At 46.5% G+C, this 19,299-nt stretch overlaps 1 protein-coding gene across 1 annotated transcript in view; it reads right to left on the bottom strand.

Annotated features, from left to right (window-relative positions):
- Positions 1-16,115, bottom strand: part of LOC147886228 (Putative thiol-disulfide oxidoreductase DCC) — a 28,355-nt gene extending 12,240 nt beyond the window's left edge. Inside the window, exon 1 of the mRNA XM_087395627.1 lies at positions 15,964-16,115. Within this exon, the coding sequence (XP_087251753.1) occupies positions 15,964-16,018 (55 nt within the window). The 5' untranslated portion in view covers positions 16,019-16,115. The remainder of the gene's footprint in view (positions 1-15,963) is intronic.
- Positions 16,116-19,299: the final 3,184 nt, after the last annotated feature.

Raw genomic sequence — 19,299 nt, forward strand, 5'->3', positions numbered from 1 at the left:
TCATTGCCCTACTAAGCCCATCCCGAACATGACGCCTTTTGAGGCTTTCTATGGCTACCGACCCTCTATTTCTCATATCCACATCTTTGGATGCCGCGCGTACACTCATACTCCCAATGATACTCGCGGTAAACTAGAACCTCGTACTGAACTTCTACTTCTCGTTGGCTACTCGGCTGAAGCCAAAGCTTATCGCTTATTTGATCCTCGCACAAACAAAGTTTTGGTTCGCCGTGATGTGGTCTTCGATGAAGGAGAGATTCTAAAAAATTCCTCTATTCTCCCTACTGATGACGCACCTATTCTCGTTCCCCCCGAAACCTCTTTCTCTCCCCCCGAAACTTCTTTCTCCCCACCCATTGCTTCTCCCGTTCCCCGATCCTCTTCTCAGGACCCGCTGCCACACTGGTATCGACAAACTATGAAGGATTTCGGGATTATTCCCCTAGAACTTCCTCCTCCCGGTCCTCGTCGCTCTGCCCGAACAGCTTCTTCCACTACCACTGCCTCCATTTTTACCATAGCCTATATCGTACATTCTAAACCCGCCACTTGGCAGGAAGCAGTTCAACATCCTGAGTGGCATCGTGCCATGGAACAGGAGCTTGAGAGCATTGATCGCAATGAGACCTAGACTTTGGTCGATCGACCCAGTCACAAAAAGGTCATACGAACAAAGTGGATCTTCCGAACAAAACTCAAAGCAGATGGAACCCTGGACAAGTACAAAGCTCGCTTAGTAGTGCAAGGATTTCGCCAAAAACATGGTATCGATTATGAGCCTACTGAGGCTGAATATCTCCGGCAGTTTCTGGCAGAGCTACACTTTCCTTATACTGAACCAACGGTCCTCTACGTCGACAACAAAAGTGCCGTCGCTCTCGCCGGCAATCCCATTTTCTCCAACCGCACCAAACATGTTGGCGTACACTTTCATTTTACTCGCGAGCAAGTGGAACTGTGTACTATTCGATTGATATATGTTCCAGCTACCGATAATCATGCTGACATTCTTACCAAGCCGGTTAACCGACCTATTCTTGAGCATCTTAGCCCACGGCTTGGGATTGGTGTACCGCCTCCTTCTCCTTAGCAATTTTTTTTTTAATACTAGTGCTTAAAGGAAGTGAACAAATCCCATGCGAGGGCACTCCTTAAGCACCTCTCTTTCTGTACTCTATGATTGTACCATCACTACTGGGCATTTAGCAAAGATGAAAACCTACTTTGTAGGCATCTCCATCTAAATGAAAACCCTCTTACCAAAACAAAACCAAAACCAAAAAAAAAAAAAAGGCTGATGAAGAAGATAGATCACCCCTGGAACCATTTTTTTTTACTACCCCTGGAACCATTCTACCTTGGACATTGAGAGGGGGTGTTAAGCCAGGCAATCTCCAAACGCAAAAGCCAGGGCCAAACAAGTGGCCAGAAAGGCCAAGGCCAAACAAGTGGTCAGAAAGGCCAAAAATGGCCGACCATTACTGGCCGACCAGAACTGGCCGACCAGAACTGGCCGACCAGAACTGGCCGACCTGGAATTGGCCGACCAGTTGGCCGACCTCATGGGTCAGGCCTATAAAAGGCAGTAGCCCCCTGACTACCATATCACTTTTTGAACAGGCTGTTGCACACCTACGCTCCAACATCTCTGCCTCCGCTCTTGCATCCTCTCCAACATCTCTGCCTCTGCTCCTGCATCCTCTCCAACATCTCTGCCTCCTCTGCCTCCGCTTCAGCATCTCCTCTGCCTCTGCTCCAACAACTTCTCTGCCTCCTCTACTTCCGCTCCATCATCCTCTCCTACAGCTGCTCCAAATCAGCATCGACTTACTCCTCTATTGTTGCTGCCCTTCTTTGCAGATCTGCAGCAAACCTTTGCTCTTCTGGCAATAGGTTGCTGACCCAGTTCAGTTCCAGCTTGTGGAGCTAGTGCAGAGCCCACTTCAGTTGACTGCTTTGGAGGACTGCTGTTCGCTCCCTCATCAGTTTCTTTCGCAGATATCTCTTCTCTTGTATTGAGTTCCTTTGGTGATATATATTTCTTCTTCAGCTATCTTTCGTCTTCAGTGTTGTCTTATTTATCTCCAAGAACTTTCTTTATACCTCCAACATGAGCAACCTCAGGGAGCAGCCCGGAACTTCTTCCAGGAATGGTACAAACTAGAGCGCAGGTTCGTGCTTTTCTCATAAGGACCTCAGATATGTCGCAACACTCGCGTGCAACCTCTCCGAGATAAGCAACTCAAGTCCAAAAAAGACCCCTGAAGTCAACTTACAAGGCAAAGCACTACTTCAACTTCAAATTTCTCAGCTTCAGGACAGCATCTCAGAAAGTCCAACAACTCCAAGATTCTCACAGTACCACACATACAGAGGATGACGTGACGCCACCGGACGACTACGTGGACTCATTCCCACCAGAGGTAGAAAACACTGAACTCCGTGCCCTCTACCGCTTACTCCAAGCTTCCAAAACTAAAAGACTTGACATTAAACTTCCGGAAGCCTACACTGGTCAACGAAATCGCCGAACAGTTGACCAATGGCTCGCAAAACTGCGCATGTACTTTGATACTGTTGACCTCACTAAAGGCAAAAAGATTGCCTTGGCAGCCTCCCTCCTCAAGGATACAGCATTCCTATGGTGGCAACGACGCTTAAAGGACGGCAAAAGTGTGTTAACTTGGGAACGTTTTGAACACGTGCTCCGTAAGCAGTTCATACCTACCAATGCGGACTTTCAAGCAAGTTCAAAACTCCGACAATTGGAGCAAACGGGCTCCTTGTCTTCCTACATCTCTCAGTTCACCACATTGGTGCTAGAGATAGATGGTTTAACTGATGATGACTACCTTCATGCTTTCATCTCAGGCCTAAATCCCTCGTTATGCATTGATGTCCTCAAAGCAAACATCACCACCACAGCTGGCGCTATTGCTTACGTAGAGCACATTACCGACTTCCAAAACACAGGGAAGCAGAGTTCTAATAGAACACAGAACTCTACTATGGCTAAGGATGCTCGCCCTCAAGATAACCCCAAGTTCAAAAAGAACGCGGGTGATCAAGGTCAGCGACAGTCTCAAGATCCCCACAAGTCTCAGAAATCGTATGCTGGATCTCAACAGAAGCACTTCTCCAAGGATCACGCGTCTTCCTCTTCACAAAGTCATGACCATCATCACCAACATAAAGGTGCGGCCACTGACAAGAAGAACAACTCTAGCACAAAAGGACTTTGTAGCATTTGTACGGGCGACCATAGATGGTTCGATTGTCCCAAGCGACCAAAACAAAATTCCAATATGGAACCTAGCACTTCCGAAACAGAAGATGCTACCCCAGCACAAGACAAGAAAGGCAAAGCTATTCGAATGGCAAATACCATCCACATGAGCCTTGCCAGCAACCCCGAACCTTCCCTGGCCACTCAAGTACTTTGTGTCCAAGGATTGATTCATGGAACAACGGTCACTATCTTCATCAACAGTGGCTGCTCTCATAACTTCCTAGCTAGTTCTATGGTCAAAAAACTTCAGTTGACCACCAGTCCTAGTCCCATGGACTATCAGAGTGAACTCGCAAATAGAACTACCTTCTTGTGCATCACAAGGATCAAAAACTTGTCTTTTCACATCCAACATTATACGAACAAGTTAAACTTTGACATCATGCCTCTTTCTCGGTACGATGTCATACTCGGACAACAGTGGCTCTACGACTATGATCCATCGATCAGTTTTCGCAGCCATACTATCCAGTTTGTCCACCAGGGAAAACTTGTTGAGCTAACTGGTTCTAGGGACTCTCCTTCAACCCCAGTTGCCTCTGCCCTACAAGTAAAGAAGTGGGTTCGTAAACGTCAAGTAAAGACTTCACTTCTGTTGGTTACGACAGTAGAGGAGACACCAAAGGATCCTCCTGAGTACCTCAACTAACCTTTTTTCCAGCCCTACCTGGATATTTTCCCACAGGAATTGCCAAAGCAGTTACCACCTCGACGACCAGTGGATCACCCAATCAAGCTTATTCCGGGTAGTAATCCACCATCAAAACCTCCTTATCGGGTTTCTTACACTCAAAATGAAGAAATCCGAAGACAGGTGACCGAACTACTCGACAAAGGTCACATTCGGCCCAATCGCTGTCCTTTCGGATCTCCTGTACTACTTGTGGAAAAAAAGAATAAGTCAATGCACCTCTGCATCAACTACCAAGCCCTCAACAAGCTCACTATCAAAAACAAGTATCCATTGCCTCGCATCGATGACCTCTTCGATCAACTTCTACCCGCAACACAATTCTTAAAGATTGATCTTCGTTCAGGTTATCATCAAATTCGCATACGAGAAGGCGATGAGTACAAGACAGCTTTTTGAACAAAGTATGGACACTATGAATGTTTGGTCATGCCTTTTGGATTAAACAATGCCCTGGCCACATTCATGACACTAATGAACGACATTTTCAAGCATTTCCTCGATAAGTTCGTCATCGTTTACCTCGATGACATCATCGTTTTCAGCAGATCCCTACATGAGCACAAACAACATCTTCACCAAGTTTTTGAACTTCTCCGCGCAAATTCTCTCTACATCAACGTTGAGAAGAGTGAGTTCTTCAAGACCCAACTCGAATATTTGGGACATGTTATTTCAGCTTAAGGCATCTCTGTAAATCCCAAGAAGGTCCAGGTAATCCGAAACTAGCCTACTCCTAAGAATGTTCATGATGTCCGCTCCTTTCTCGGATTAGCAAACTTCTACCATACAAAGGTCTATCAATTTTCCAAAATCGCAGCTCCTATGTCCGAATTATTGAAAAGCACAGCAGTTTTTTAGTGGCTTCCCGAAACAGAGTATAGTTTCCAACAACTCAAGCAAGCACTCACTACCACACGAGTTATGGCTATTGCTGACACGTCAGCCAAACCTTCCATTTGAGGTCATGATCGATGCTTCCGACATCGCTACAGGAGCAGTCTTGATGCAAAAAGGCAAAGTTATTGCTTTTGATAGCCATAAACATTCCGATATCCAAACCCCGTACACGGTTTAAGATAAGGAGTTTCTTGCCATTGTACATGGTTACCGCTCTTGGAAACATTATCTCATGGGAGCCGACTTGCTGGTCAAGACAGACCATCACTCTCTAAAGTATATCTTTACTCAGCCAGTCATGAACGCTCGACAAGCACGCTGGGTTGAGTTTTTGGCCAACTTTCATATGACCATTGAGTACTTTCCAAGACTACGCAATGTAGATGCACATGCTCTCAACAGGTTAACTCTAGCATCAGCTATGGTAATCTCTACATTATCTGTGGATGTTCCAAATTCATTCAAAGGGAAGTATCTCAATGATAAAGACTTCGGCACAGTAGTACAACTTCTTTCGAAAAATCAACCTTCCACTTCCGAAGAGAAGATTTTCTCATCCTATTCTTATACGGATGACCTTCTGTATTATCAAGATTGCATCTGTGTACTACATGACAAGGATGTTCGACGTCTTTTATTAAAAGAGCATCATGTGGTTCCTTATGCTGCCCATCCAGGCATCAACAAGACTTACAGGTTACTCAGTGCAACAAACCACTGGCCTCAGATGAAAAGCGACATCATCAAAATGGTTACATCTTGCTTATCTTGTCAACAAATAAAAGCAAGCCGACGACTTCCAGCAAGACTTCTTCAGCCACTTCCAGTTCTTCCAGTTCCAACTGAAAGGTGGGAAAGTATTTCCATGGATTTTATTACAACACTACCACGATCCTCCAGAGGTAACACTCAAATTATGGTAATTGTTGATCGATTGTTCAAAATGGCACACTTTGTTGCTTGCAAAAGAAGTGCACAGGCTCCGGACATCGCCAAACTCTTCATACAACACATCTTCCGACACCATGGATTGCCCAAGAATATCGTTTCTGATAGAGATCCTAAGTTCACCAGTCACTTTTGGATTTCACTGTTCGAATCTTTGGGTACAACTCTACTGTTCAGTTCAGCCTACCACCCTGGACAGACTAAAAGAGTCAACCAAGCTCTGGAAAAAATGCTCCGACATTATATTCAATCACGCCTAGCAGCTTGGGAAGAGTATCTACCACTCCTTGAGTTTGCTTATAATAACTCTTTCCATAGTGCCATCAGCATGACTCCATTCCAAGCAACTTATGGACACACTCCGATTGTACCAACAAATTTTGTACTTCAACATCAAGTGGCCCTAGCTGATCAACTGGTTCAAGAAATGCAAGACATTCTACTCCAAGTCACGGAAAGCGCAAGAGCGGTATCAATGGTCCGCCAACAAACATAGACGTCACCTGGAATTTGAAACTAGTGACATGGTGCTATTATTTGTAGCCCCACATTGTATAAGACGGTTAAGTCTGTGTTTCCTAAGTTGCGACCAAGATACTATGGACCTTTCCGGATCGTCAAGACAAATTCACCTTTAAGTTACAAATTGGAATTACCACCATCATGGGGTAAAATGCATCAAACATTTCATATTTCTTGGCTAAAGTTGCAAGATCTGGACGACTCCGACGCTACTTGGCAATCTGATGAAGACTTACAGCAATATCCTAACATTTTACAGCAGTATTTTCAGAATTTACCGTGATATTTTCTACACCAGTTCATTATCTCCACCAGGGTCTTATTTTGAGTGAGAGGGGATGTCACGATCTGTGACGTATTCCTTGACTTATGGATGGTTTAATGAATGGACACTTGTGGAAGGGTATGCCCTTTCGACGGGACACTTCCTATGAGGCACAACCCTTCACAAGAGACATTCTATTGAAGAGACACTACCATTGTAATGTACCCTCTCATCAAGGGTCACACACTTCACAAGGGGTACACACCTCTTCATGCACATACACTTTGGAGTACACACCTTTTCATGTGACTCCACTCTCTATATAAGAGAGGCCCAACTGTATGGATGACACACTACAGACACTCAAGCAATACAAATATTCCTTGTTCTCTGCTATTTCAGTCTCCTTTCTGTTCCTTAGCACATTTCTAAATATAGTAAATCTAGAATTTCTTACACCCAGAACTACATGCGAGGTGGAAGGTGAACCAGCCTTCAATAAATTAAAGGGCAGTAGAACTAACAAATAACCAGCCAACACTGTTCTATCAACAATTCAGCAAAAGTATAACTGGCAGATTGGGGGCTAGGGTGCCCCTGCACCAAGATAAAGACACAGGTTGGCCCCAAACCTTGGCGCCCCTTTCAGTATTTCTTTAATTAAGTGAGAGGCCCAGAATTCCAGGCTAGATAAAGGATACATTCTTTCTTACATCTGGGGCATTCCACATCCCATTGGGCATCCACATACCCTGCATAGCCTTTACTGTTCATTACTCTCACCACTCCTGGTAGTAGGGCTTCATTCCTATTCCAGAAAGCTTGCACACGGCCCAAAACTGTTACTAGTAACTACCCTTGGCCACACAGTTCCCCATAGCTGTCACTAGTGCCCAAAAAGCAGAAAAAGAAAGCATACAGGAGCTTTCTCCACTGTCTAGGACTGCCATGACCAATAGTCTCTCACCCTATGGATCGCACATATCCTGATACATCAACTTTTCTCCCATAAAGAACTGGTATCACAACACAGCAAACAATATGGCAGTCATACAAGTACCATCCCTCTGGCATCAATGACATTACACAGCCCATTAGGCACCCATGACCAAAGCATAATCTCTACTGCAAATAACTCTCACCAAGCATGGCAGAAAGGCATCCAAATCAGTTCCACAACAGCGGTACTCAGCTAAGGTCTGTTCCTAGCAACCACTACTGGGTCTCACAGTCTCCCTTAGCTGCCTCCAGTGCCCTCTTGACCTCTTACCTGCTTAGAGCTCAGTTAGAAAAGCATAAATATCCAGCTAGCATCCGTGGAATCATGAACCAGGAGAAGGACTTCACATTGCGAGTTCTTCTGCTCAGCTAACGCATTAAAATGTTTAACCAGTTCTTCAAAGCTCAGCCTACAAATAGGCTGAGATACCCTGCGTGCCCCGCTTGTTCTCCAAGAGGACTTATAGCTACTGGAACAGCTCATCGAGACAAGCCTAGGTCCCAAGGCTACGTTGCTATATACCACTTAAGCCTTGTGACCAGCCAGGGGTCTCTCTTCCAAGATGAGTTATGAAGGCATCAGGTAATGGCTGGCCATGCACGTACATCAGCTGACGACAGTCACAGGTGAGAAGCCTTGCTCACCCAGCCTATGACCATGGTGCTGGCCTTTACGCCTAGCCTGCCCCTCCCGAAAGCACTCGCCACCTGTAGGTGCAGCCAAACGGACAGCTCGTCCTAGGTAACGTACTCTAGCTATGTATGGGTCCCACAGCACCAACAATTTCTTCGACTGGGATATTCTACTACCAGCCGCTCTTTTGGCCTGCAGGACAGCATACAAGGCCAGCACTGGATACTCACCATTTCAACTAGTTTACGGCCTACAGGCAGTTGTGCCCTATGAGTTTCACATGGAGACTACTAGGGTCGTGGTAGAAATGAATGATAACTTGGAAGCATGCACACTTGAGCGATTATGGGATCTGGAAGCCTTGGAAGAACATCGTTGCGAAGCAATCCTTGCTCAAGAAGTATTGCAGAAGAGGTAGAAAGCATGGCATGATAGGAACCTTAGAAAGAGGGAGTTCCTAGTTGGTGACTTGGTCTTGTTATATTCCAGTAAGTTCTTGAAGCATAAGCCTAAGTTTGTTAGTGGGTGGATAGGTCCTTTCTATATCACCAAAATTATTCCAAGTGGCGGTGTTTACTTGGCCACTTTGGATGGCAAAAGGTTAGTTGCACCCGTAAATGCATCCAGGGTACGAAAGTATTATGTTCAGTAAGAATATCTCTTTTGGTGAGTCTTGTATATATTATTAAATTTTTTTATTTTTTTTAAATGTGGTCACCTCCTTCACCTTGGTCAACAGGGTGACAACCTAGTCATCCATGTTGACCATTTCACCCTTGTCACCTTGTTCACCTTGGTCCTCAGGGTGACAACCTTGTCATCCCCTTCACCCTGTTCACTCACCCTTCACTCTATTCACCCTGTTTATCACAGTGACAACCTTGTCACCCCCTTTCACCATGTTCCCTCTTGGTCCTCAGGGTCAGAACCTTATCATCCCTTTTCACCCTGTTCACTCACCCTTCACTCTGCTCACCCTGGTTATCACAATGACAACCTTGTCACCCCTTTCCACCATGTTCACCCGTCACCTTGTTTATCTTGGTCCTTAGGGTGACAACCTTGTCATCCCCTTCACCCTGTTCACTTACCCTTCACTCTGTTCACCCTAATTATCACAGTGACAACCTTGTCACCCCCTTTTACCATGTTCCCTCTTGCCACCCACTTCATTTCATTTGTTCATGTCAGTGACAACCTTGTCACCCCCTTTCACCATGTTCACCCTTGTCACCTTGTTCACCTTGGTCCTCAGTTGATAACCTTGTCATCCCCTTTCACCCTGTCACTCACCCTGGTTATCACAGTGACAACCTTGTTCACTATGTTCACCCTTGTCACCTTGTTCACCTCGGTTCTGAGGGTGACAACTGTGTCACCCCCTTTCACTTGTCACCTTGTTGACCTTGGTCCTTGGGGTGACAACCTTGTCATCGCCTTTCACCTTGTCACTCACCCATCAATCTGTTCATCCTGGTTATCACAGTGACAACCTTGTCACCCCTTTTCACCATGTTCACCCTTGTCATTTTGTTCACCTTGGTCCTCAAGGTGACAACCGTGTCATCCCCGTTCACCTTGTTCACTCACCCTTCCCTCTGTTCACCCTGTTTATCACAGTGACAACCTTGTCAGCCCCTTTCACCATGTTCCTGTTGGAGGTTAACATCTCCTGATGTCACCTTAGAGAGAGAGGGCCTTGATTGTGGGTGTGCCCGCCCAATGAGTGAGGCTAGGGTAGACAGTGAGGGCCTCTGTTGTGGGTGTGCCCACCCCCATGAGAGTAGGTTAGTGTGGCCTTCCAGTGTCTCATGTGATGCCATGCAGGCCACGGAGGTACCTCGGGAGGGTGCAGGGTTGTGTGAGCAGGCGTGTCTCACCTGCTGCCCTCAGGTGCCTTCTATGAGCCCCTGTTTGTGGGCTGTAGAGCAGTGGGTGGAGGTCGGCCACCTTGGCTGGCTATAGCCCCTGTTTTGGGGAGGTGTGTGCCCTCATTTAGGGCCTGGACAGCCCTATATAGCAGGCTGTAGGGGTCGGCCCCTAGGGCAGAGGGTCGGCCCTCATGAGCTGCCTAGCCGGTGACCCCCTATGCTGGCTGACTAGGGGGAGGCTGGGCTATATATGTGCCTGCCCTCTCCCCTCATTTCCCATCTTCTGAAGCTGGAGCAGTCCTTCCAGTAGTGCCCCTAGTGGAACCTGGCAGAGGTGCAGAGCCAGCCCACAGCATCACTTGAGGAGCAGGGTCGTGGAGCAGTTCATCCATTCCCTCGTGCCCCCAGTTCACTTGGCTGTTGAGCTGTATGTTCCGAGCTCTCGAGCAGCCCGTTGTTTCCGTGGTTTCCCCCTAGTTGTAGCTGGGTTTTCTCCAGAGATCACTTGCAGTTCTCTTGTTGTGCCTTTCTCTCTCCTTTGTCTCCTTCTCAGTTTGTGCGTGTGAGGCATGCTCTCTCTCTCTCTCTCTCTCTCTCTCTCTCTCTCTCTCGTTCATTTTCACTACACTTCTCACATGGTATCAGAGCCACGGTTGGCTTCAGACCCGAGAGGCGGAGGGAGTATTGAGCCAACAAACAGAGAGGAGGATTAGGGTGCTGTTTGGAGGTTTGAGGAGGAGCATATTCGGAAGGAAAGCGAGGTGTGAAGGTACATTGGGCTGTCACCCCCTTCATCCTCTTCTTCCGCCTTCTCTTTTCTTCAACCCTCAGATCCCTTCCATCCCATCCACCTTCTCTTTCAGTTCATCGTCCTCTTCACTCCGATGTGGCGGCTTTGTCCGAGATGGCAGAGAACAAAACTAGAATTCCAATGTTGCCCACGTTCCTGGTTCACCCGCAGGTTTAATGGGCTTGATTACGGCGTTTGACGGGTGATGATGGAATCTGTGTTACAGTCATTCGATCTAGCAGATTTCATCTTAATAGGTGTTGCCCGATCAAATCCCATGGCGAAGGACCTTGGCATCCTAGAGCAGAAGGAGGCCGAGACCCTGTCTTAGCTCTGGCACCGTGACAATGCCAGGGTAAGATCATTCATGTTTCTTAACTGTACTCCTCAGGTGATTAATCATGCGAAGCACAATGACAATGGCCAAAAGTATTTGGGAGTATTTGGCATCCATGTATAACCGAACCTCTCCCATGAAGAGGGTTTCATTGGAGGTCCAGATGAGGAGGTTGGATCCCAAGAAGTCTTCATTGATGCCGGAACACATCAACAAGTTACAAGAACTTTAGCAAGAGATCCTCGAAGAAGGGAAGCAGATTTCATCAGCGGACATGGCCATAACTCTCCTATCCCAGCTATCCTCTCAGTATGGGGCCTTCTATTCATCCCTGATCACCAATGGTAGGGTGAATGAGTTGACCTGGGAGGAATTGGTCCCCATGGTGCTTGACCAAGAGGAGCGCTTCGTCGATCATACTTATGACAGCTAGCCTGAGGCTTTGACAACTGATCAAAGAGGAAGAAAGCACTTAACAGCTGAGGAACGAGAAGCTCTCACGGCATCCCGTACGTGTAACCGATGTGGTCAGAAAGGTCATTATTGGCGTCAGTGTCCCCAAAGGAATGCGCAGGGGTCCACTAACCAATTAGCCAATAGTGTGACTGCTGCGACCACAATTACTCCAGCCTTTTAGTAGCATTTGGCAGGAGCTGCTAGCAGGCTTTCCGGATTTAGATGGAGGATTGCTTGCTTGTTTGTGGCAGCTGGACCTGCCAATCAGGTGCACCGAGCAGGGAGTCATTTATCGAGGCAAGCTTTCAGGCAAACCTCGAGCCATGAGGAGTTGTTCCCGCTAACTCAGGTGGTAGTATGTTTTCAGTTTCTATTTTGTTTGGATGTTATGACCTGGCAGATCGCGAGTATTCTGCTGCAGCTATTGTCTGGTGCTGCTGGGGATCCAGATGGGTTAGTAGATTGTCAATGCGGGAACCCAGACATAGTTGATTGATCCTTGTGAGCTGTTATATTCCCCTTGTCATTGGAGCACTCAAGCTCATCGATCTGGTGACAGTAGACCAGTTTGGACAAGAGAGAGGGCTTCAGAGGGGGCTATCTAGCTCTGCGATATAGGTGCCCATGCAGGGAAGCAAACCTTGCACCAAAGGCAGTGTCAGTTGGATTATTGTTCTAGGATCCTCTGTTGGAGTCATGTCCCAGTACTAGCAGTTGGATTGTTGTACTAGTTGACCCAGTGTACCATTACCGAGGAGTGTACCTACCACCTGTGGCCTGGGAGCAACAATTCCACGTTTCCAGTGATCGTGCTGAGGCGGTTCATGCCACGAGGGGGCTTCTTCGACAGTACCTGGTGGTCTTCAGCGGTGGAGCATCACACGACGGATTCCTCCAGTTGTTCCAGCGGCACACCCAGCTCCCTGGCATCTTTGTTCCATCCAGGAGCTGAGAGGGCGTGTTGGAGGTCAACATCTCATGATGTCACCTTAGAGAGAGGGCCTTGATTGTGGGTGTGCCTGCCCAGTGAGTGAGGCTAGGGTAGAGAGTGAGGGCCTCTGTTGTGGGCACGCCTGCCCCCGTGAGAGTAGGTTAGTTTGGCCTTCCAGTGCCTCATGCGATGCCATGCAGGCCAGGGAGGTACCCCAGGAGGGTGCAGGGTTGTGTGAGCAGGTGTGTCTTACACTGCTGTCCTCAGGCATCTTCTATGAGCCCCTATTTGTGAGCTGTAGAGCCGTGGGTGGGCCGACCTGCAGGCCACCTTGGCTGGCTATAGCCCCTGTTTTGGGGAGGTGTGTGCCCTCATTTAGGGCTTGGACAGCCCTATATAGAAGGCTGTAGGGGTCGGCCCCTAGGGCAAAGGGTCGGCCCCTAGGGCAGAGGGTCAGCCCTCATGAGCTGGCTGGTCGGTGCCCCCCTATGCTGGCCGACTAAGGGGCTCTAGGGGGGAGCTGGGCTATATATGTGCCTTCCCTCCCCCTTCTGGAGCTGGAGCAGTCCTTCCAGCAGTGCATCTTGTGGAGCCTGGCAGAGGAGCAGAGCCAGCCCACAACATCACTTGAGGATTGGGGTAGTGGAGCAGTCCATCCACTCCATGGTGCTCCCAGTTCACTTGGCTGTTGAGTTGTGTGTTCCAAGCTCTCACGCAGCCCGTTGTTTCTGTGGTTCCCCCCAATTGTAGCGGGCTTTTCTCCAAAGATCACTTGCACTTCTCTTGTGCCTTTCTCTCTCCTTTCTCTCCTTCTCAGTTTGTGTGTGTGAGGCGTGTTATCTCTCTCTCTCTCTCTTCCGTTCATTTCCGCTGCACTTCTCACAGTTCCCTCTTGCCGCCCACTTCATTTCATTTGGTCATGTCAGCGACAACCTTGTCACCTGTTCACTCTTGTCACCTTGTTCACCTTGGTCCTTAGGTTGACAACCTTGCCATCCTCTTTCGCCCTATCCACTCACCCTTCACCTTGTTCACCCTGGTTATCACAGTGACAACCTTGTCACCCTTTTTCACCATGCTCACCCTTGTCACCTTGTTCACCTTGGTCCTTAGGGTGACAACCTTGTCACCCCTTTCACCCTGTTCACTCACCCTTCACTCTGTTCACCCTGTTTATCATAGTGACAACCTTGTCACCCCCTTTCACCATGTTCACCCTTGTCACCTTATTCACCTTGGTACCTCAGATTGACAATCTCATCATCCCCTTTCAGTGTGTTCACTTACCTTTCACTTGTTCACCTTGCTTATCACAGTAACAACCTTGTCACCCCCTTTCACCATGTTCATCCTTGTCACCTTGGTCCTCAAGGTGACAACCTTGTCATCCCCTTTCACCCTGTTCACTCACCTTGTTTATCACAGTGACAACCCTGTCACCCCCTTTCGCTATGTATACCCTTGTCACCTTGTTCACCTTGGTCCTCAGGGTGACAACCTTGTCATCCCCTTTCACCCTGTTCACTCACCCTTTCACTCTGTTCACCTTGTTTGTCGCAGTGACAACCTTGTCACCCCCTTTCACCATGTTCACTCGTCACCCACTTCATTCCATTTGGTCATGTGAGTGACAACCTTGTCACCTCCTCTCACCATGATCAGTCTTGTCATCTCCTCCCACCATGTTCACTCGTCACCCACTTCATGGTCACCATGTTCACTCTTGTCTCTTGGTCATTTCAGTGACAACCTTGTCACCACATTTCGCCATGAACACTCTTGTCACTTGGTCATTCCAGTGACAACCTTGTTACCACATTTTGCCATGAACACTCTTGTCACTTGGTCATTCCAATGACAACCTTGTCACCCCCTTTCACCATGTTCAACTTCGTCACCTCCTTGTCAATTGGTCATCCCTGTGACAACCTTGTCACCCGTGACACCCTCCATAACGCTGTGCTCACCCATGACATCTTCGAACAACTTGTCTTTTTTGGGCGATACTTGCTAAAATTGGCGACACTTGCTAAAATTGGAACAACCCTCCATTTAGGCCGGGGAACACTTGCCTCTCCCGGTGGTGTGTTCCCCGGCCTCTTCTCACCACAATCCCGTTCGAAATACAAACCTCGTCTACCGAAGAATACCGTCTTCACCTCCTACGCCATGAGTTCCAAGAGTCCCTCTCCGCATCCTAATCCCGCGCGAGGGTCCTCTCCCTTCCCCATGCAAGTTTTCTTGCAAAAGGAAGGGGCATTGGGGCAGGCAAAAAGGCCTGCAAGAGGCTCCTACAATGGCAGAAGCAACAGCCCAAAAAGGGCCTGGCAAAAGCCCTTTTATAGGGCTGGTTGGACCAGCCAACCTAGTCGGCTTTTACAGACCAGTCTTGTCGGCCAGACTGGTCGGTTCTAGTCAGCAGCCCTTGGGGGCTATAAAAGGAGAGGAGGCCCCAGGACTCATTTCATCATCCAGCAGCCAGCACACTTGGGAGCAGCAGGAGCAGCAGCATACACTCCCTCAGGCCTACATTCAAGAGGTAGACGAGAACAAGAAGAGCAACACCAATCTCTTTGTGAATATCAAAAGTCAGTTGGCTTACTAGCAACTGGGCTATTGAAGGGCCCCTCATAGAGTAAATGCAGCCATTTGTATGGCTTTGACAATGAACAACGGTGAGAACCATAATCACTCAAACAATGCCATCATACGCAAGTTTCCACCAAAGACGTAAAATACTACAAGCCTATTGTGTAACACCATAATGGATAAGTTAGCCCTTTTATCATCCTTGTGTGTGTGTGTGTGTGTGTGTGTGTGTGTGTGTGTGAAAGATGATTTGGTTACCTTAAAAGATCTGATGTTATAATTGTGTCTTTCGCCTTGAAAGAGTAGAGTGTCACTCACAGATAGAATACAGAAAATCATATCTGTCCTCTATTGTAATGCATACAAAAGGTTTGGAAAAAGCTAATTATAAAGCTCCCAAAACGCCATGTGGTCAGAGCAGATCCCGTAGGCTGCCATGCCACTTTCTGCAGGGAAGTGATCTAATAATCTTGTCAGCTGCCTACCAGACATGGAATACGAAACGGCCAAAATGCCTACAGGATGGCCTTTGGAAAGTGCATTGTTTTGTGCAAGCAGACGTGCACGTAATGCCTCGTTTCCCCAACACATCTTAACTTATCGGGCTTGGACAATTGGTAACTATACAACAAAAGGAAAACCAGTTTGATCCAATCTTTTCGAAATTGAACGGAAAACTAACATGGAGTACTTTGGTCTCAGGTGTCATTCAAATACAATGATGAGAAAGAAACTCACGAGGGGAGAGTGGAGCTGAAAACAAAAGTCCGCCATTTCTCCAAGGGTAGCGCATAGCGCTATGCTGAAAGGCTCAACTCGACGCTAAACTGGGCATAGCGTGGATTCTCCGCGTTTCCAGCACAAAAAAATCCAATAGTATTAAATTGTAGTTAGGGCCGCGGGCAGACAAGTGCTAGAGGCACATTTGTCAAGTATAGGGAATGGGCCCTCGTGGAAGGACACTCCCTAGACAATGGCGAGCGGTCGGCGGACACAAGCCACTTTCCGGTTTCGTTCCCCCACGTGGAGATTCTAAGAGAGGGGCTCTAAAACCTAACTCGCGGTTAGTTTAATTGCATGTTGTTCGCAATTTAGTTCGTGGGCGGGTCTGATCTACAGTCCTAGTAATGGTCAGGCTGATTCTCTTTCAGAAAGAGTCTCGAATCTCTGCCGACTTGTGACCTTTATGGAAAAGGAATGGGCCAGGGAGGCCTTCTAGGAAGGAAAGTGCCTCGACCAATGGCAAGAAGGAAGATGTCGCAAGCCATTTGCTGGGTACTTTCCAACCTGAAAATGGGTAATCGTGACCCACTCCTCCACATGGAAAGTCGTGGGGAGGCGCCTAGAGTTAACTCCATCTAGGTTTAGTTAGGTATTCTTTCTAAAAATGCATCGATTGGACACTCAAATTAAATCGGAGCCAACCTTGGTCCTTTACATGCTATGAAATAAAGAGGGCGCCCTGACAAGGAAGTATAGGGGAATGCATCGAGAGGGAGGCAATCCAGGTAGTTTTCTACCCAAAATGCTCGACCCCGGTTCATTCTCCCACGTGGAGGTTTGAAGGGAGGACTCAAGCTTGGTTACTTGGTTAGTTTTATGCATACAGATCGAACTGGCTATCTTGGAATTCTCAATTCAACAGCACAACGGGCAATATCCCTCTCTGCATCTAGTTCGATTGAACAACGAAGATCAATTCTCCACCGTTCTCCACTGACCTCGAACCTTTACGAGTTATGTCATAAAGGGGGCATTGAAGAGGGGAGGGGAGAGGCCTTTATAGATCACTAGTAGGAGACATGCGCACTGTTGCGGCACTTGCTCGTCGAGATTCAAGTGTTCCAGAAACCCCAAAAGAGAGGGAAAATCTGAGCAAATATGGTGAAGGAGGTGATTGATAATCGTTAGGTCTGAGGAAGCAACAAATAGAGATAATCATACTTATAGTCTCATTCTCTCACCAACATCTTGGTGGTATGGGACTGGGTAGTGGATGTCTTGAGTCCTTTGCATGGAATTTTGAAGCTATTCCTTTAACCTTGACTTATTTGGGGTACTCCACCTTTTCACCTAAGAAATCAATTGAATTTCTCTATTGAAAAATAAAGGCCTTTTCAATTACTGTTCTCATTAGCTTAAGTTATACGTATGGAATAATTTATTGAGAGTAAGGGCCTTAAGATTATGTCCCCAACTCAAATAGATAACTTACAAAGCATCATTTTGCTAGATTGGACACTTAATCCATATATAGGAAGGATAGATGAGCAAACCAATGGAGGAATTGGGGGGAGCCAATAGGTATCTTATAGTACTTCATAGCCTTAGTGGTAGGGTTGATGTGTGGGCAATACAAAATCGAGGGTTTGATTTCTTTGACAATGATTATGCATAATGTCATCGCTTATGTGTCAATCATACACCATCAAGGTCCTTTATGCAACTTGAACTCCTTTTTAAGGTTTCTTTCTAGAAAAAATCACTATCAATAATTTCAAATGGACTCATATGAAAAACACACCACAAACCTTTATGCGCTAAGGAAAGGAGACACTCATATAGGGGGGGTTGAAGAGGGGAGGGGAGAGGCATTTATAAATCAGTAGTAGGGGACCTGTGCATTGTTGCAGCACTTGCACATCGAAATTCAAGTGTTCCAAAAACCTCATAAGAGAGGCAAATTTTGAGTAAATTTGGGGAATGAACAAAGGAGAAGCAATTTTTACAGTCGCTAGGTCCAAGGAAGCAACAAAGAGAGAGGGAAGGCATTCACCGACAGCATCTATTTGATGTTGCTGCTCAACCTTTTGTGCTGCTTTCCATGGGAGTAGAGGCCCAATCCACGCGAAGGGGAAAATGAAATCCAAAGGACGGACTTAGAGGAGGCTAACAGAAGATGCAAGGTTGGGATGGGATGGAAGCCATAGCTGCAATGAGAGTGGAGGGATTCTCGAGAACCTTCGCTTCAATTGCACCACCATTGTTTTTTTTTAACCTGAAGGTGATAAGTATAGATATATTGAAAAGAATTCAAAAATGTGTTAATTATGGAAACTTAAGAGTGGAGTGGAAAAGAGCAGATTGATTAGGGGGAAAGAGGAGGGTGATTAATGAGAACAAGTTCATCATCTTTTTTAGTTGAACAAGTTGTATATGCTGGAAGTAATATAAAACCCTCTTTTATTTAAAATAATGAGAACAACCCTACTTCTCTCACAAGCATCTTATAGTCTACCTCCCTCTTATCATACTTATCTACCTCCCTCTTATCATACTTATAGTGTCCTTCTCTCACAAACATCTTGATGGTATGGGAGTGAGTAGTGGATGTCTTGAGTCCTTTGCATGAAATTGTGAAGCTATTCCTTTGACCTTGACTTTAATGGGGTACTCCATGTTTTCACCTAAGAAATCAGTTAAATTTTTCTATTAAAAAATTAAAGTCCTTTTCAATTACCATTCTCCTTAGCTTAAGTTATATGTCTGGAATAATTTGTAGAGAGTAAGGGCCTATAGATTATGTCCCAAGGAAGTATAGATGAGCAAACCAATGGAGGAATTGGGGGGAGGCAACATGTATATCATAGTACTTCATAACCTTAGCTGATAGGGTTGATGTGTGGGCAATAGAAAATCAAGGGTTTGATTTCCTTTACAATGATTATGCAAACTGTCATCACTTATGTGTCAATCATACACTGTCAAGGTCCTTCATGCAACTTGAACTCCCTCTTAAGCTTTCTTTCTAGAAAAATTCACCATCAATGATTTCAAATGCACTTGTATAAAAACACACCACAAACCTTTAAGCATTAAGGAAAGGGGACAGTCATGAAGAGATCTAGTAGCTAGCTAGGAACGGAATGGAAATGTGGAAAGCATAATGAAAAACAAAATGGAAAGGAAAATGAAAGAACAAGTGCTAAGCAATGATAACCAAAATACTCACATGTAGATAGCTTGATGTTGACTGATATCTTGAGACTCAAGACAAGTACAACACTATATAGTGTGACATTAGACTCTAGAAAGCCATAGTGTATATGGGATGGCTCCCAATATGACATGTGG

The sequence above is a fragment of the Dipteris shenzhenensis genome, chromosome 24 (genome assembly GCF_047967505.1).
Source record: "Dipteris shenzhenensis isolate YYH24624 ecotype China chromosome 24, Dip_SZ_1.0, whole genome shotgun sequence".
Taxonomy (NCBI): Eukaryota; Viridiplantae; Streptophyta; class Polypodiopsida; order Gleicheniales; family Dipteridaceae; genus Dipteris; species Dipteris shenzhenensis.